We start from the raw sequence: 17,858 nt of genomic DNA, 5'->3' as shown, positions 1-17,858 counted from the left end.
ATCTGGAGAAGAAAAAAAAAAATAGAATAAAAACAAACTTTACCACATATTTTTGGTTAGTGTTACTCTCCAATTAAAATAAAAGTAAATACATTGTCCTAAGTGCAAATTCTTTTGTATAAGTTGATAAACAGTAAGAAATTTTAAATAAAACAACATATAATCCTGAATAACACAAGAAAATAAAGAACTCTCTCATATAAATTGACAAAAACACATATTATACAGGAATTGAACCTTAATTTTACTCAAATTAAAATACTTCATACCAATACTCATTTTTTCTCTAACATAAACTACTATTACATGCATCAAAATAATAAAATATATTCATAAAAAAAAATAGCAATAGAACTATGTTCATAACCACCTCAATCAACCGTCTTCCCATAAAAACGGTGTACAGAAGAAGAGCGAAGAGTTACCTTACTTTACTTAAAATTATAATAATAATGTGTTTAATAAATATTGGTTAGTGGGTTTGTCACAAAGAGGCCTTTATAATTAACATGCACTACATTTTATGTCAAGTATAATATATTAAACGAACATATCTTTATAATCAAAATAACAAGTAAGCTTTTAGATATTCTACCAACTGAACCACTCTCATTATAATTCTTAAGCTATATAAATGAAGCCTCGAGGTGATAGAATTTAAGGTGGGTCTCATTCCTCATCTAATAGATCTGTTGAATTAGAGGATAATGAAGTATGCAGATATGTCATGTTACAGATAGTGAAGTATTGACATTCAGTTGAGATTTACACTATATGAAGATAAGGAGAAATATTAGGCAAAGACTGAAAGCAAAGATGCCTTGTTTAAGGGGAATATTAGTCAAAGACTGAAAGCAAAAATGTTTTGTTAAGTGGAAATAGGCAAAGGGACTAAAGTAAGAAACAGAAAATAACCTAATACGGTGCGTTTCTGTATAAACCGTTGCTATATAAAACATTCCGTGTAATATAAAGGTTCAAGAAAAGATTAATGGACAAGACCATGTCTCATTCTTTCCAACTTAACTAATTTTCTCTCTCTCAGTTTTCATTCAATTTTATTCTTCTTTAAATCCGCCCAAGAACCTTCAAAATCTTTACGGGGAGACTATAATCGCCTATCTTGGAATTTAATGACGAAGTAACTAATTAACTAATAATTTCAGTCCACCTTTGGGAAATTTAAAAAGGAAGAAAAAGAAAGACGGTTCTTATTTAATCTCCATTATCAACTTAAAACGACAAACTCCATGTGGTTCTCTTCGTGCGTGTAAGTTGAAGATAGTTCAACATAATTATTCATAAGGTTAAAGTTAAAGGAAGGAAATTCATCGTTCATCTAAAGCTATAAAAATCAACTCCGCTTTGTTTATCGTCAGCCATTAATATCATTTGATCTCAATTTTTATGGTCTAAAAGAAATCTTCATAGAGTAATAAAAATATTTCAACCTAATAAGTATTATTTTTTCATAGAGAACTGGCTAAGTGGTTCATTCCCTTTTAAAAATTTTAAAATAGAATTAGTTTTGTTTCATTCTATCTAATAAGAACAAGTATTTTTTATCGATTAAATGACCAACAGTCAACTGATGACACTATATAGTTGATTAAAAGTCATTTTATTGTTGATAATTGTCAGATATATGTTTAAATTTTTGGAATAGAATTATTTTATAAAATCCTTATTTTATTGTCAGTTTCATATTTTTTTGAATAATTTATAGAAGTACAAACGTCTCAAACTCAAAGTCCACATGCAATTGCGTTACAAGTGTTGAGGTATATCGGGTTACAGCAACTTTAAGCTCTTTGCTTGTCGGTCATTTGAAGATTATTATTGCATTGGAAGTACCATAAAACAGAAACAGAAGCAAAATGGGATCAGCCTTCTCCGTGGTGGCTTCAGTCGCTATCCTCCGTAGCACAGTTAACGATATTGTCCCAGAGAATTACGCACCCTATTCTGGAGTTTCACTCGCCGTTTCTCCACTGAGATCACCATCTCCATCAAAGAATCCCATGAAGGTTCAAGCAACCGGCTCTCTACGCCGTTGTGCCTACCTGACGGCCATGCTTTGTCAACTCCGCTCTCCCTCAGCGTCTAACCGTCGGCAAAAGCGAAAAATCCGAAAACTTGATGTTTGGCCTCGAGAGAAACTCCGAGATTGTGGACAAGTTTCAAGAGTCCCCATGAAGTGGAAGTACAACACTGATTTCAACTCCACCTCGCAGTTGGAGACCAGATGGTACGAGCTTAGGTTTCATAAAATGCACGCAGAAATGGTGAAGAACAGTACCTTCCTCATATTCTCGACATGGCGAAATTCTTGAAGGACCAAAATAAGATTGTGAAGTTTCCACAGTGAGACATGACCGGTGGAGTTCGAATAGGATGAATCTGACCACCCCATGACGTTTAAAACGCTGGTTATGGATGGTGATTTGAAGGAGAAAGTGGTGAAGGATCTTGATAGATTTCGAAATGCAAAAAGTATTATAGAAGATTGGGAGTTTGGAAGAGGGGCTATTGTTATATGGTCCACCAGGGACTGGGAAGTCCAGCTTGATGCTGCAATGGCGAATTATAGATTATGATGTGTATAATATGAACTTATCGGCTGTTAACTCTGGTCTACTCTTGAAAATTTGTTGCTTCATGTGCCTAGCCGTTCCATTCTTGTAGTGGAGGATATGACTGCTCTATTAAGCTAACAAATCGTGAAGCTGAGAAGAGTGAATCTGATTCCTATAGGGGTCCTCAGTAATAATTGATGTTTATATGGTCTTAAACTTGATTTACTTATCATAGTCTTGGTTTATTTCTATGTTGCTTTATTTTAAATTAAGGTTTTTTCTTGTTCGGTGTGTTGTTTGTGATGCTTGTTTGCTGACTTGGCAAGAATTGGGGAGCATGAAATTGGCCTTTATCATCTTCATTCTTGCTCATTTGTAAAGCCAACCTTTGATATTGTATTTGCTTGTACTCTGATTCTTTTTGCACATGTGGCGTCTTTCTTATATTATCTTGCCTATCAAGTTTTATCTATTTCATGGTTTTTGTGCGAGTTTTCTCTTTATAGGTGTCCAGCTCTCCTCTTGTGGTCCTGCAAAGTTGGTGAGTTTTTGTTTGTGGTCCCACCAAAAGATGAAAGAGATTGTCCGCCACTTGTCTTAAAGAGATTGGTCAAGCAAGGACTATTTAAACCCATCTTTTTCTTCCTTCAATCTTTGAACCCAGTTTTTTCATTGTTTAGTTCTTTGAAATTTTAGAGAGCATTTCAGTCAAGTTCCCTTCTTTGTTTACGGGTTCTTCGATGATTATATCTTAGCCTGTTGATGAGTATTTATTTGGAACATAGTTCTTTTATTGTGAGCTAAAAGGAAGTTCATCTTCTTCCTTGTTTGTTTTCTTTTAGAACCTGGATATTATTTTGATTGTGCTCTAAAATTTTCAGAGAGTTTATTCCTTGACAGGTTCCATGTATGGTTTAATGCTTAAATCATTTTGTTGATCTTTGTTTATTGTTTGTTGTTGCTGGAACTTGGTTCCTACGCTAAAAGCTTGAAAGGTGTTCAAGCCGTGGAAGCTGGAGGTGTTCTTCGGTGAGTGAAGCTTGGGTGGACCTCAAGCGTTGTCCAAGAGTATTCCTGGTGTGGAGTGATCCTAGAAGCAACGAAGCATTAAAGATTCAGAGAGTGGTGTTTGGTGTAACGTAAAACAAGGAGTTCTCTTTGCTATAGGTAAAATCAACGCTGAATGATATCTTATAATGTTTGTTGTTATAGTGGATTAGCTTCGACCTAGACGAGGTCCCATGGATGTAGGCTAAAAGTGGTTTTAGCCAAACCATGTATATGTTTGTTTGCTTTATCTTTACTACTTGTGATTGTTGATTCATGCTTAACTTGGTAACCATTAATCAGTTTGGTAAAATCTTCTGCTGCACTTTAAAAATGGGTATCTAACATTGAATATAATTCACCAACTCTAACAGTTTCCAATGCTTCTAAACGGGGCCGTAACATATATATCATCAGGATAATTAACCTTTATATTGACATTACCCTCATCTTCCTGAAGCCCCCCATCAACATGCGAATTATTGTTTGGCCTAAAACGGCACTGCCTTAAATGTTCTAGTTTAGGTTCCACTGTCATAGTTATTGAGTCACCACATTGGTTACCACTAGTTGCAGATTTGTGGTTCATAACCCACATCATGAGGCTGACTTGTCTTCTCGTTTATAAAGTCTACATGACGAAAGTGTTGATGTTGTTCTCACGTAATGTAAGGTAATAAGCAACATCGTCATCATCCTCGATGTCTAAAGATATTCTGTTTATTGCATTCTTAGTTTTCGTAATTATCTTGATAGTATACCTTTCCATGGTCAATACCTAGATGTTTGCACAAGAAGTCAACCAACCCCTTGTAAGTCATATCATTGTGGTTTTAGAGCCTTTTTTGTTTCCCTCCAACATAACTCTGTGTGTTATCAACCGTAGTTCTCCATTTCCCTCTATAACCAACCAAAACTACCAAATTTCCATTTTAAGTGAACCTACAATAAATATAAAATATTGTCAATGATAAAATTTGATAAAACTGTTAATTAAGTTGGGTTAGTCTGATTTTTCCCTGTTAATGTGATTTTCAATGCGATTAGTGTGATATTTGCCAATTAGCGTGGAATATCACATGAACTGGACAATTTGCATATGACGATCCAGTTTGCATGATATTTCATGCTAACTAGGAAAAATCATGCTAACCATCATGATCAGCTTCCTCCTTTGATCATGAGATATGCAACACATTATCTCTTTTGTTGTAACAACATGACAAACTTTACGCCATAAATTCATAAAAACATCTTATAGCAATATTGTCATAAACTATCAATCGACACAATTACAAGATCACATCAAACATTTTTTACAAAGTACAAAAAAAATGTAAGGATATAAGGATTTTAAGTTCAGATATATAGTGATACTTTTGCTTTGCTTGCTTGATATAGTGTTTATGGTGTCAGAGTTTGAAAATGAAGTAATGTGTTTTCGTTTTTTAAGTGTTGGGAGGTCAGGAATGATGGTAGTTTGGTATTTAATTGAATAATTTGGTTATATGGGTATAGGGTTGGGAGAGTTGATTAATAATATAGTTCCCTAATTTTTGGCTAAATTAATTAATAAACCTTATCTCATTTATCTCTCTACAAGATTACGTAAATAAAATGCATTTACTGTTATTGAAAAAGTACTATAAACCTCCACTGATTAAAAAAAGAAACAATCGAAAAATAATCAAATCCTCTTAAAAGTAATAAAAAAAATCATGTAAAAGTATGAAAAACCCTAACAAAGAGGCAATTAATTCTTTTCAATTATAAATCTAATAAATAAATTTTAGGTCAATATTACACTTTTTAGGGTTAGATATAAATTAAACTCTATTTTTATGCATAAGTCCTAAATCATATAACCTATACTTATACATTCTTATGGATTTACAAATGGAAAGATATGCACGTAGATATAGTCTTTGTTTAACTATCAAACAAATTATCTTAACTCCTGGCTTTAGACAATAAAATCCAAAATAAGTAGTTAAGCACAAATCTCTATATTGACATGTAGCCTAATAAAATAACCAGGAGCAAAGGCCTCTTGCACATGCGATCACCAACTTTATTACTTTAAAAAATGGTTTTCCCACTTCACACCACTTTGTTTTCTCCTGTGTGACGTTGCACACTTATGTCATCCTCCTTTCCGAAAGTAAACTTATTTTTTTATAGAAAGGAGGAATAATGTTACAATAATGCAAGATGTACAAAGAAATCTTACAAATGATGTGGCATGAAACGAATAGAAGAATAAATATGATGAGTTTAACTTTTTATATTCACTTTTCCATTCATTTCATGTCACATCACTTTGTACATAAATCTTTGTAAGATTTCTTTGTACATGTAGCATTACTCATAATGTTATATGATTATGATCCTAGATCAAATTTTACTAGACAAGGCAGATTTAATGAATGACAAGTGGAGACCACGGCCCCCACTCAATTTTTTAAAAATTTCAAATTTTATATTTATTTAAATTTTGTCCCTATAAAACTTTTACATTTTAAGAATAAAACGGCCCGACCCCCACGATAAGTTTGGATTTTGTTTTTGTAAAACCTCGTTTTTAATCCTAATATATTTATTACATGTTGTTTGTAATTTTTTTTTATGCAAGGGGATTTGTTAGTTTTTAAAAGTTTTATTGAGAGTAAAAATGAAAGGAATAAAAGCTGATGGGTTGGCACGTAACCAAGGGGAGAAATTTGGGCATTTTTACAATAGAAAGCTGATCAATTTAATCCTTTTGTTCTCCTCGGTGGGTGATGTGCTTGAGGTTATTGAAGAAGATTGTTTAAATCCTGAACAAAGGGGTGAAGCATGAAATCTATTAGATTTAATCTATTCCTTTGATTTTGCATTTAACTTGCATATGATGAAAAATATATTGGCAATTACTAATGAGTTATCACAAGCATTGCAAAGAAAAGATCAAGACATTGTAAATGCTATGACCTTAGTCAAAGTCTCCAAATGACGGTTCCAATTGTTAAGAGATGAAGAATGTGAATCTTTGTTGAGTGAAGTTTCTTCATTTTACCAAAAGCATGATGTTGTCATTTTAAATATGGATGATATGTTTGCAATTCGAAGGCGGCCACAACGGAGAGTTAAGCACATGACAAATTTGCATCACTATCGAGTTGAATTGTTTTATAAAGTGATAGATATGAAACTTCAAGAACTTAACACTTGTTTTACTAAGGTTAGTACTGAGCTGCTTCTTTGTATGATATGTTTAGATCCAAATAATTCATTCTTTGCTTTTGACAAGTGTAACTTGATCCGTTTTGCCCAATTATATCCATCTAATTTTTCTGCACCTGAGTTGATGGTACTTGAGAACCAGGCTGAGACTTATGTAATTGACATGCATTCTTGTGATGAATTTGCTGAGTTACAAGGAATTGGTGATTTGGCTAAGAATTTAGTTCGGTTTAAAAAAGACAGTTTTTCTTCGTTGGTGTATAAACTTGTAAAACTTGCATTAGTTTTACCAGTTGCGACTGCAACTGTAACTGTTGAAAGATCTTTTTCTGCAATGAATATTGTGAAATGTCGGTTACGCAATCGAATGGGAGATCAATGGATGAATGATTGCTTGGTCACCTACATTGAGAAAGATGTATTTGATACAATTGACAGTGAGGTGATTATCCAATGTTTTCAGAGTATGAAAACTTGTCGAGGACAATTGTAGAAAAATTGTTTTATTTTTACAAAATTGTGTTTTTTGAAGATATTTATTTGTATTTTGTTACTTTTTATTGAAGCTCATCGTAAAAAAAAAAAAAAAAAAAATATGATATCGTTTTAATGTTTTTTTTTTCCCCATCGAGTGAAATTTTGAATCCGCCACGTATTAAGATAGGTTCTCTTTTTAATTATAATTATCTGGTTAAGGATGAATTTTATTCTTGCTTAAACTCTTCTGAGCTTTTATATTATTTTTCATTAACTATATATCAATAATGTTTGTATTTATCTGAAAAAAACTTAGCCCAGTAGAGGATTTAGGGTTATAATTCTATATAAGGTTTAAAAAAAAAAGGAGAAAGAATTTTTCGTATTACATGTCTCTTTCTTGTGGTTATTTGAAAAGAATCAATTTATTTCTATAAAAACTTGGAATATGACACCTATACATTTTAAATATATCAATCCCTAAGAATATAAAATTGGAAACAAAATATAATATATAACTATTAAAATAACAATAGATACCAACTCAAGCTAATCAAGAGGAGTTATTATTTTATTCTCTCTCAAATAAAAACTAACCGACACATTCATTATATATAGCCAAACTCTGATTCTAAATATCAAAATCATAATACTAAACTTTATCGAAACTGTAATAATTCCACTTTTAAAACACAACAAAACCAGACTCTTAATAAACTAAATAAGCTTAATTTAATCTCCAATACAAAAGATAAATTGTCAGATAATTTATTAATGTAAAAACTTAAAAGATTTTTTTCGTCGTTAAGAATAGGGTGAGATATTCCCGTTAACCGAACCAGATAGGGTAGTTTATAAACTGACCTGTCTTTCGGTTCAAGTAAAAACTTAACCGAAACCAAACCAGTTATATGATAACCAGTTATGAACCGAACCGAATATATGGTTCGGTTCACGGTTAACTGGTTTTGAACCGATTTTTAAACTCAATAACTAAGATAGAATAACTGAGAAAGTTTGGCCGATCACCAAACTTCTACTCTAAAATTGTAGCCAAATGTAGTATCCATTACTAGAACAAAAGAAATTTACGTATTCACCTACAAGTTTTGATATAAATAATAAAATATATTATTCTTCATCAAAGAGTCAAATTAAGCTATCTAAATTCTTACATCTTCATAAATCAAATAAACTTGAATATTGGAGAAAAAGACGAAAGAGAAAGAGAAAAATGGAAGAGAAGAAAAGGAAGAGGAGATAAGATAAGACGGAAAAGAAAGATAAAATCATAAACTGAAGGAGAAGAGATGGAGAAAAAGACGAAAAAAAGTGAAAAGTGAAAGAAGAATAGAGGAGAAGAAGATGAAATGAAGATGAAGATGAAGGAGAAAAGTGGAGGAAAAGATGAGATGAAAAAGCAGATGAAAAGAGAAAAGTGGAGAGAAACAAAATGATGGAAAAAGTAGATGAAAGAAAAGTGAAGGTGGGCTCTAGGAAGTTTAATTATATTAATTGTAAGGTTTTTTTTATTATTTTTTGAAACCGGTTTTAGAATTGGGTTTTGGTTAACTAGTTTAAAAAAAACTTGTAAACCGAACCGATTAATCAGTTATAAATTTTTCAGACTGAAAACCGAACCAGATTCAAAAAACTGAATTTTCGATTTCGGTTTCGATCAAGTTTTCGGTTTTCGGTTCTTTTTTCCCACCCTAGTAAGAAGGCCTTTTGTATTTCAAATGTGAGATGAGCCTAGCCAGCACATAACATGATTTAGATTGGGCAGATTGGCAAATGCATTGACTTTCTTAATCTAGATTAAATAAATTGAAGCCATAACATGCATCATCCTGGAGAAGAAAAAAAATATAGAATAAAAACAAACTTTACCTAACATTTTTGGTTAGTGTTACTCTCCAATTAAAATAAAAGTAAATACATTGTCCTAAGTGCAAATTCTTTTGTATAAGTTGATAAACAGTAAGAAATTTTAAATAAAACACATATAATCCTGAATAACACAAGAAAATAAAGAAACTCTCTCATATAAATTGACAAAAACATATTTAACAGGAATTGAACCTTAATTTTCAAATTAAAATACTTCATACCAATACCATTTATTCCTAACATAACTACTATTACATGCATCAAAATAATAAAATATTCATAAAAAAAATTAGCAATAGAACTATGTCATAACCACCTCAATCAACCGTCTTCCAAAAAACGGTGTACAGAAGAAGAGCGAAGAGTTACCTACTTTACTTAAAATTATATATATAATTGTGTTTAATAAATATGTTTGTGGGTTTGTCATCAAAGAGGCCTTTATAATTAACATGCACTAACTTTTTGTCAAGTATAATAATATTAAAACGAACATATTCTTATAATCAAAATAACAAGAGTACTTTTAGATATTCTACCAACTGAATCCACACTCTATATAATTCTTAAGCTTATATAATGAAGCCTCGAGGTGATAGAATTTAAGGTGGGTCTCATTCTCATCTAAAAGATCTTGTTAATTAGAGATAATGAAGTATGCATATGTCAATGTACAGATAGTTAAGTATTGACATTCAGTTGAGATTTACATATATGAAGATAGGAGAAATATTAGGCAAAGACGAAAGCAAAGATGCCTTGTTTAAGGGGAATATTAGTCAAAGACTGAAGCAAAAATGTTTTGTTTAAGTGGAAATATTGGCAAGGGACTAAAATGTAAGAAACAGAAACTTACCATACGGTGCGTTTTCGTATAAACCGTTGCTTATATAACATCCCGTGTAATATAAAGGTTCAAGGAAAGATTAATGAACAAGACCATATCTCATTCTTTCCAACCTTAACTAATTTCTCTCTCTCTCAGTTCTTCATTCAATTTTATTCTTCTTTTAAATCCGCCCAAGAACCTTCAAAATCTTTACGAGGAGACTATAATCGCCTATCTTGAAATTTAATGACGTAAGTAACTAATTAATCTAATAATTTCAGTCCACCTTCGGGAAATTTAAAAAGAAAAGAAAGACGGTTTTCTTATTAATCTCCATATCAACTTAAAACGACAACTCCATGTGGTTCTCTTCGTGCGTGTAAAGTTGAAGATAGTCTACTAATTATTCATAAAGGTTAAGTTAAGGAAGGAAACTTCATCCGTTCACTAAAGCTATCAAAATCAAACTCCGCTTTGTTTATCTCAGCCATTAATATCATTTGATTCTCAATTTTTTATGGTCTAACGAAATCTTCATAGAGTAAAAAAATATTTCAACCTATAAATATATTATTTTTCATAGAGAACTGGCTAAGGTTTCAATTTCCCTTTTAAAATTTTAAATAGAATAGTTTGTTTCATTCTATCTAATAAAACAAGTATATTTTTTATCGATTAAATGACCAACAGTCAACTGATAGACATCTATTAGTTGATTACAAGTCATTTTATTGTTGATAATTGTCAGATATAATGTTTAAATTTTTGGAATAGATATTTTATAAAAATCCTTATTTATATGGTCAAGTTTCATATTTATTTTTGAATAATTTTATTAGAAGTACAAACGTCTCAAACTCAAAGTCCACATGCAATTGCGTTACAAGTGTTGAGTTATATCGGGTTACAGCAACTTTTAAGCTCTTTGCTCTGTCGGTCATTTGAAAAATTATTATGCATTGGAAAGTACCAATAAAACAGAAACAGAAGCAAATGGACAGCCTTCTCCGTGGTGGCTTCAGTCGCTATCCTCCGTAGCACAGTTAACGTATTGTCCCAGAAGAATTACGCACCTACTCGGAGTTTTCACTCGCCGTTTTCCCACTGAGATCACAATCCCCATCAAAGAATCCCAGGAAGGTTCAAGCAACCGTCCTCTCTACGCCGTTGTCGCCTACCTTGACGGCCATGCTTTGTCCAACTCCCTCTCCCTCAGCGTCTAACCGTCGCAAAAGCGAAAAAATCCGAAACTTGATGTTTGCCTCGAGAAAACTCCGAGATTGTGGACAATTTTCAAGATGTCCCCATGAAGTGGGATACAACACTGATTTCAACTCCACCTCGCAGTTGGAGACCAGATGGTACGAGCTTAGGTTTCATAAAATGCACCGCAGAAATGGTGAAGAACAGTACCTCCTCATATTCTCGACATGGCGAATTCTTGAAGGACCAAAATAAGATTTGAAGTTTCACCCAGTGAGACATGACCGGTGGAGTTCGAATAGGATGAATCTTGACCACCCCATGACGTTTAAAAACCTGGTTATTGATGTGTATTTGAAGAGAAAGTGGTGAAGGATCTTGATAGATTGCGAAATGCAAAAGAGTATTATAAGACGTGGGAAAGTTTGGAAGAGGGGCTATTGTTTATATGGTCCACCAGGACTGGGAAGTCAAGCTTGATTGCTGCAATGGCGAATTATTATTATGATGGTATAAATATGAACTTATCGGCTGTTAACTCTGATTCTACTCTTGAAAATTTGTTGCTTCATGTGCCAGCCGTTCCATTCTTGTAGTGGAGGATTGGACTGCTCTATTAGCTACAAATCGGGAAGCTGAGAAGAGTGAATCTGATTCCTATAGGGTCCTCAGGTAATTAATTGATGTTTATATGGTCTTAAACTTGTTTACTTAATCATAGTCTTGGTTTTTTTCTATGATTGCTTATTTTAAATTAAGGTTTTTTCTTGTTCGGTGTGTTGTTTGTGTGGTTGGTTAGAGAGATTGTTTAAGCTTTTTGGCTATGTAACTGTAAGCCCAAGAAAGAGAGGTACTTCATAGATCGATGCAATTAAACATGCTTTTCAGACTAATAATTGCCTTGTTTGTTATTTTTAAGCTTTAATTTCAGAAATGTGTTTCTTTCGGTGGGATCTTTCAAGTTATTTTTTTGGATTTTTGTTACTTAAAGATTTCAATCTGTTACTTTCAGCCGTTTAGGTTCTTGTCAATGTTATATATATATAAATATATTTGGGTTTTTGAAAAGGAGGGCTCTCTTATACTTGAGGGACTCAACCTTTATAATCAATAAATAAGTCATAATGGAAGTAAGAATAATACTATACCTTTTAAATGATATTTCCAAATTTTCATTTCATGTAATACATTATCTTATGTGATTTTGACGTATAAATGAAGAGTTAAGGTGGTAAGTGATATGTCAACGTCACATAAGACGACAGACCATTCAGAATGAGAAATTTGAAATTTTATTCAAGAAAATATACCACTACTCTAGAAGTAATTGTACAAGTTATGATTTCACTATATGCCTTAAATTTTGTGTTTATTTGGTAGCTATTGACTCCTATGAATTTATCCAAAATAGGTGACTCTTGCCGGACTTCTGAATGCAATTGATGGACTGTTGTCATGCTGTGGAGAAGAAAAGATCACAGTTTTCACTACTAATTATAGAGAAAGAATTGACCCTGCCTTACTGCGACCAGGGCGCATGGATGTGCACATTAACCTCTCTTATTGCACATTCTCTACCTTCAAGCAGCTTGCAGCCAACTACTTAGAGATTTTCAATGATGAACTCTTTCCCATTATTGAAAAACTTACTGCAAAGGTTAAAGTTTCCCCTGCTGATGTTGCAGGTGTGCTTATGACAACCGAAAATTCTAAGACTTCTCTTGAGGACTTGGTCAAGTTTTTGGAGAATAAGGTAGTTCAACATTTCTCGTTGCGGATACTTTAAAATTTGTGAAAGAAATTAATCAAAATTCTTTGACTTGTCGATTTATATAGGAATCAGAAGACCGATCCTCAGTTGCAGCAGAGCAAGAGAATCACAACAACTCGAATCAGAAAATTCAACGTCAAGGCGAAGCTTTTATTACTAATGAGATAGGTGAATCGACAAATGATTTGATGAAGATTGAAGAGTTAATTTCTAAGTATACGATTAAGGAAGAACTTGTGGCTATACTTAAAGCTATGTTTTCGAAGCATGGAGACATTGCGGCCAACACAACATTGCACTCTATGCAATGTACTTCATCTTTCTTGGAGATTCTTTGTGGGATAATCCAAAAGTTACACGCAACTAAGCTACAAGATTTGATAGAAGTTGAGGTGAAGGCGATGATCTCTGAGGTTGAAGATCTTGAATCGGTGAAAATTGAAGTGGGGTGGCTGCATAAGAGATTGGATGAGATAAGCAATGCAATGCGATTGATTGAGTTGAAGGCTGTATCCGAGAAGCTTTCTGATACCATTTTTGGTGCTCAGGTTAAACTCACTTGTTGCGAGACCAAATCTCTGGTACAGGGACTGCTTTGAGACATTAATTAGATATGCATTTATGTAATCAAATTGGAGCATGATGTTTAAATATTAGCAGTTAATTAAATACATATCATTATGTATTAATTTCGGCAGTGTTAATGCTCATTTTTTATACAAGTATAATATTATTACATCAATGATTGTCAAATCGTGTATTGTATTGTATATTGAAAACCTAATTTTTCAAATTATGTATCGACAGGATACGCCTTTTTCAAAAAAATTAATAAAATAATATTCTTTTTCTAAAAATTAATATCATCCTCATGATTAATTAACAAATTTTGTGGTATTATTGACTTTAAATTATGGTATTACATAATCAAAATTAATCACAAAATTAAGAACCTATATCATTTCCTCTTAACCATTCATATCATTTCTAAAATCAATGTTAATATTTATAACTCCACTTGTATTATTATTATCATGCAAAATAGATAATACATCTTTCTTTTCACTTTCTCCATGCAAAATGAGCAAATTTGAGTAGGTTTTAGTGAACCGGGTTGGGTGACCTGGATTCGACCTGAAATTTTTTTTCGACATTTGGCCCAAATTAATAAAGTCGTATCGATTTATATTGATATTTTTAAGGATACAAACGGATACATATCATATCGTATGATACATATCAACGTATCGAAAAGTTTATAATACACTCTCCGATACGTATCATTGGTGACCCATATCGAATCCTATCATAGGATACGTATCGCGTATAATAGGATACTAACAACCATGATTACAACTATATGATTATTTAATAATATTAGTTGAATAGTAGTTTCATAGATGGGCTCAATTATATATTGTTGTTAGGCCCAAGGGGCTGTACAGTAGTAATCCAAATCACAATTTAAAAGGCTCAATTATTGCGCAAAGGCAAAGCAGTTGTCTTACATAATGTAAGACAGCTACAGTCACAAGTGCAACAATCATGTCATGTGCTATATTCAAAATAAATATAATATATATTTTATTTTATTAAAAATTAATATGTAACACGAGAAAGATTTTTGCACTCACGATTGTCACTATCATTCCTTATTGTCAGCAAGATAGTAATTATCTTATTTGCACAAGGACACAAATGCAGAACGCGGTGGCTTGGCAGGACGCCTTCCATGTTGAACAGATAAATTGTCAAGCAACATTACATCTCCCTTTTCCCATTTGATGTCAACACACACTTCATCCAGTATATTTTGGTAGGTTTCTAAGGCATTTGTTAGAAGAGGAGTGCCATCTCCAAAACTAGTACTAGTGTCTTTTTTATTTGCAGAATGCCTCACTATTCGTATAAACCAAACCCTCTTTCCTTCAAACTCCCTTATTGGATTTAATGGTCCATACAAAAACTCTGCACTCCCATCTTCATTGAATTCCACTGAATTGCAACGACGCTTTCTCCAATGATCTACAAGACAAGTTATTCTAGCTATTACTAATATTTATAAGGATGAATGCATTAATTTGATTGTTGAATAAGAATAATTGAGATTCATAAACATATACATACCTCTTTTTGGCTTCAACTTCATCTTCAGTGTTCAAATAAGACTTCCATGTTGTACCAAGGATAGCATTTGAATTAACATTTGCAGTCTTTATTTTGAAAATAAAACCATTTGTTTCTAATTTGGAAACAAATTCTGGAACCTCTTTTTCCATCTTGCTTACTATAATGTGACTAGGCAGTATGCATGTCTCTCCACCTTCAGGAGACGGCTGTGTGCATAGAAACATTATATTTGAAGGATATTCTTTAGTCTGCACGTTCACATCCACACATTATAATTAATATAAATCCATTTATTTAAGGTTAAAATATTATAGAAATAGTGTAAAACTATTTTCTTTTCTTTTTATAGTGATTTTAATATATAAAAAACAATTGTTATTAATTTTAAAGCAAATTAATTTAATATATATGTAAGTGTGAAGACCGAAACGGTGCCGTGTCACTTAAACCAATAAGCTATCGTTTCAAGTATGAATTTGGACCATCAGTTTTGAGAAGATCCAACGGCTGTGCTTAGTCCATCCTGGTCAACGATATATAAGTGTACTTTTCTCTTTAGTCTTTAGGCTTTTGATTCGATTGAAACAGGGTTAGGTTTTTGCTCTGCTAGGGTTCATCCTTTGTTCTGAAATCTTGGTTCTGTGTAACGGGTTGAGTGATTGATTTGTCATTCTGTTTGAGGGGTTTTGTCTCTCGGTTGGCTGGGATTCTTAGTGTATAGTTTCCTGGGCTATTAGTTACCAGATAGGGTGATTTTAGGTTTGAGTGAATCTTTCGATCTTGTGTCTGTAATCTGTAAACTGTTTTCCTAATAGTGTAGTGGGCTTCGACGTTTCCGGAGCTCAACGTGGACGTAGCCTTCCCAATCTTGGAAAGGTGAACCACGGTAAAGTTGTGGTGTTCTTGATCTTTTGTGGTTGTGTGTGTTATTGGTTATAATCTTTGTTTTGTGAGTGTGTTATTACAACAGTGGTATCAGAGCCTTTCACCTTAGAGCCTAGAGTGAGTTTGAGATTCGAATTTGAGAAAATTAAATTCTAGGGTTTCATCGATATTGGGGGTTTTCTAAAATTTCGAGTTCTAGGGTTCCTAGGAGTCTTTAGTATTTCTCCAAACTAGAAATAATCTAGAATCAACACTGATTTCTGATTATGAGCACTACTAGTTCAACCCGCATAGAAATTGCGTAGTACGACGGAAAAATTGACTTCAATTCTTGGAAGAAGAAAATGAAGGCCCTACTTTCGCACAATAAAGTAGGGATTGCACTGGAAAAGGATGCTAAAAAGTGGTCAGCGGACAAGTTAAGAAGAAAGGCAGAAATAGACGAGGAGGCGTACACCTTGATCGTGATGAACTTGGCAGACAACGTGCTGAGGAAAGTGGATGGATTGGAGGCTCCAATCGCACTCTAGGGTAATCTCGAAACTCTGTATGCTTTACAAAATGCACCAAATCTTGCTTTTTTGAAGGGTGCACTTTTTTCATATAGAATGGACAGTAGTAAATCAATAGAAGATAATATTGATGAATTCTTGAAAATGACTATAATCCTAAAGGGTACTGACCAAGAATTAGGTGAAACGAGTTTAGCAATGATCCTACTAAACTCACTGACAGAGGACTATCAAGTTGTTAAGAACGCTTTACAGTATTCAGGCACAATCCCTAGTGTAGATCTTATAGTATCAGGACTAAAGGCTAGGGAATTAGAATTGAAGGTTCAGAAAAGAAGTGGCAACAATCTGTTTGTAAAAGGAAAACCTGATCTAGGTAGTTCCTCTAGTGGCATGCAAAGAAACAATTGGTCTAAGGCTAAAAAGAAAGGAAAAGGGGATAACAAGAAAGGGGAGACTAGAAAATGCTTTCACTGTAATAGGCCTGGTCATTTAAAAAAGAATTGCTATGATTTGATTAGGAAACAAAAATCAGTGAACACTGAGAGCAATGTTGCCTGTATTGATAAAAATACTACTGATCCAGAAGTTCTAACTATGTCTAGGACAGATCAGACTCAGGACTGGGTATTAGACTCTGGATGCTCCTTCCATATGAGCCCTAACAGATAGTGGTTTCAGGATTTTAGGGGTGGTGAATATGAAACTATCTATATGGGTAACAATAACACTTGCAGAGTGTTAGGATTAGGTAACATTACCCTAAGGCTAGATGATGGAAAAATTATTGTGTTATCAAATGTTAGGTACATTCCTGAACTAAAGAGGAACCTAATATCCCTAGGTACCCTAGATGAGTCAGGTTGTAGCTATAAGGCTGAAAGGGGTTGTATAAATGTGTTTAAGAATAACCATATTGTTATAAGGGGATTGAAGAAAAATGGGCTATACATTTTGTGTGGCAGTTATTACTCTGAGAATGGGAACAGTGCCCTGGTCTCCACAAATCTGAATGATATTGATAAGTGGCATTTGAGGTTAGGTCACATGAGTGAAAAGGGTATGAGTATTCTTAGACAACAAGGGTTATTTGGTAGAGATAAAATAACAACCCTAGATTTCTGTGAAACTTGTGTTTTAGGAAAACAACATAGAGGTAGTTTCACCAAAGGTATACACTTATCTAAAAACTATTTAGACTATCTCCATGCTGACCTTTGGGGGCCTGAAAGAATTAGATCTCATGGGGGGAATTCCTATTTCTTTTCAATTGTTGATGACTTCAGTAGAAAAGTCTAGGTATACCTACCGAAGTC

General features: G+C 33.2%; 1 protein-coding gene and 1 pseudogene across 1 annotated transcript; one reads left to right on the top strand and one right to left on the bottom strand.

Moving 5' to 3' along the window:
- The first annotated feature begins 1,877 nt into the window (after nt 1-1,877).
- Nucleotides 1,878-13,704, top strand: LOC116118116 (annotated as a pseudogene).
- Nucleotides 13,705-14,693: 989 nt separating this feature from the next.
- On the bottom strand, nt 14,694-15,294 carry LOC116118115 (clavaminate synthase-like protein At3g21360). Its single transcript, XM_031404085.1, has 2 exons — nt 15,143-15,294; nt 14,694-15,030 (listed from the first exon to the last, which is right to left on the bottom strand). Exons 1-2 carry the CDS (start codon nt 15,292-15,294, stop codon nt 14,694-14,696), a joined length of 489 nt encoding a protein of 162 aa, XP_031259945.1.
- Nucleotides 15,295-17,858: the final 2,564 nt, after the last annotated feature.

Source organism: Pistacia vera, unplaced genomic scaffold, assembly GCF_008641045.1.
Source record: "Pistacia vera cultivar Batoury unplaced genomic scaffold, PisVer_v2 Contig838, whole genome shotgun sequence".
Lineage (NCBI taxonomy): Eukaryota > Viridiplantae > Streptophyta > Magnoliopsida > Sapindales > Anacardiaceae > Pistacia > Pistacia vera.
The sequence above is the reverse complement of the archived record's forward strand: the minus strand, read 5'-3'. Positions and strand labels throughout refer to the sequence as shown.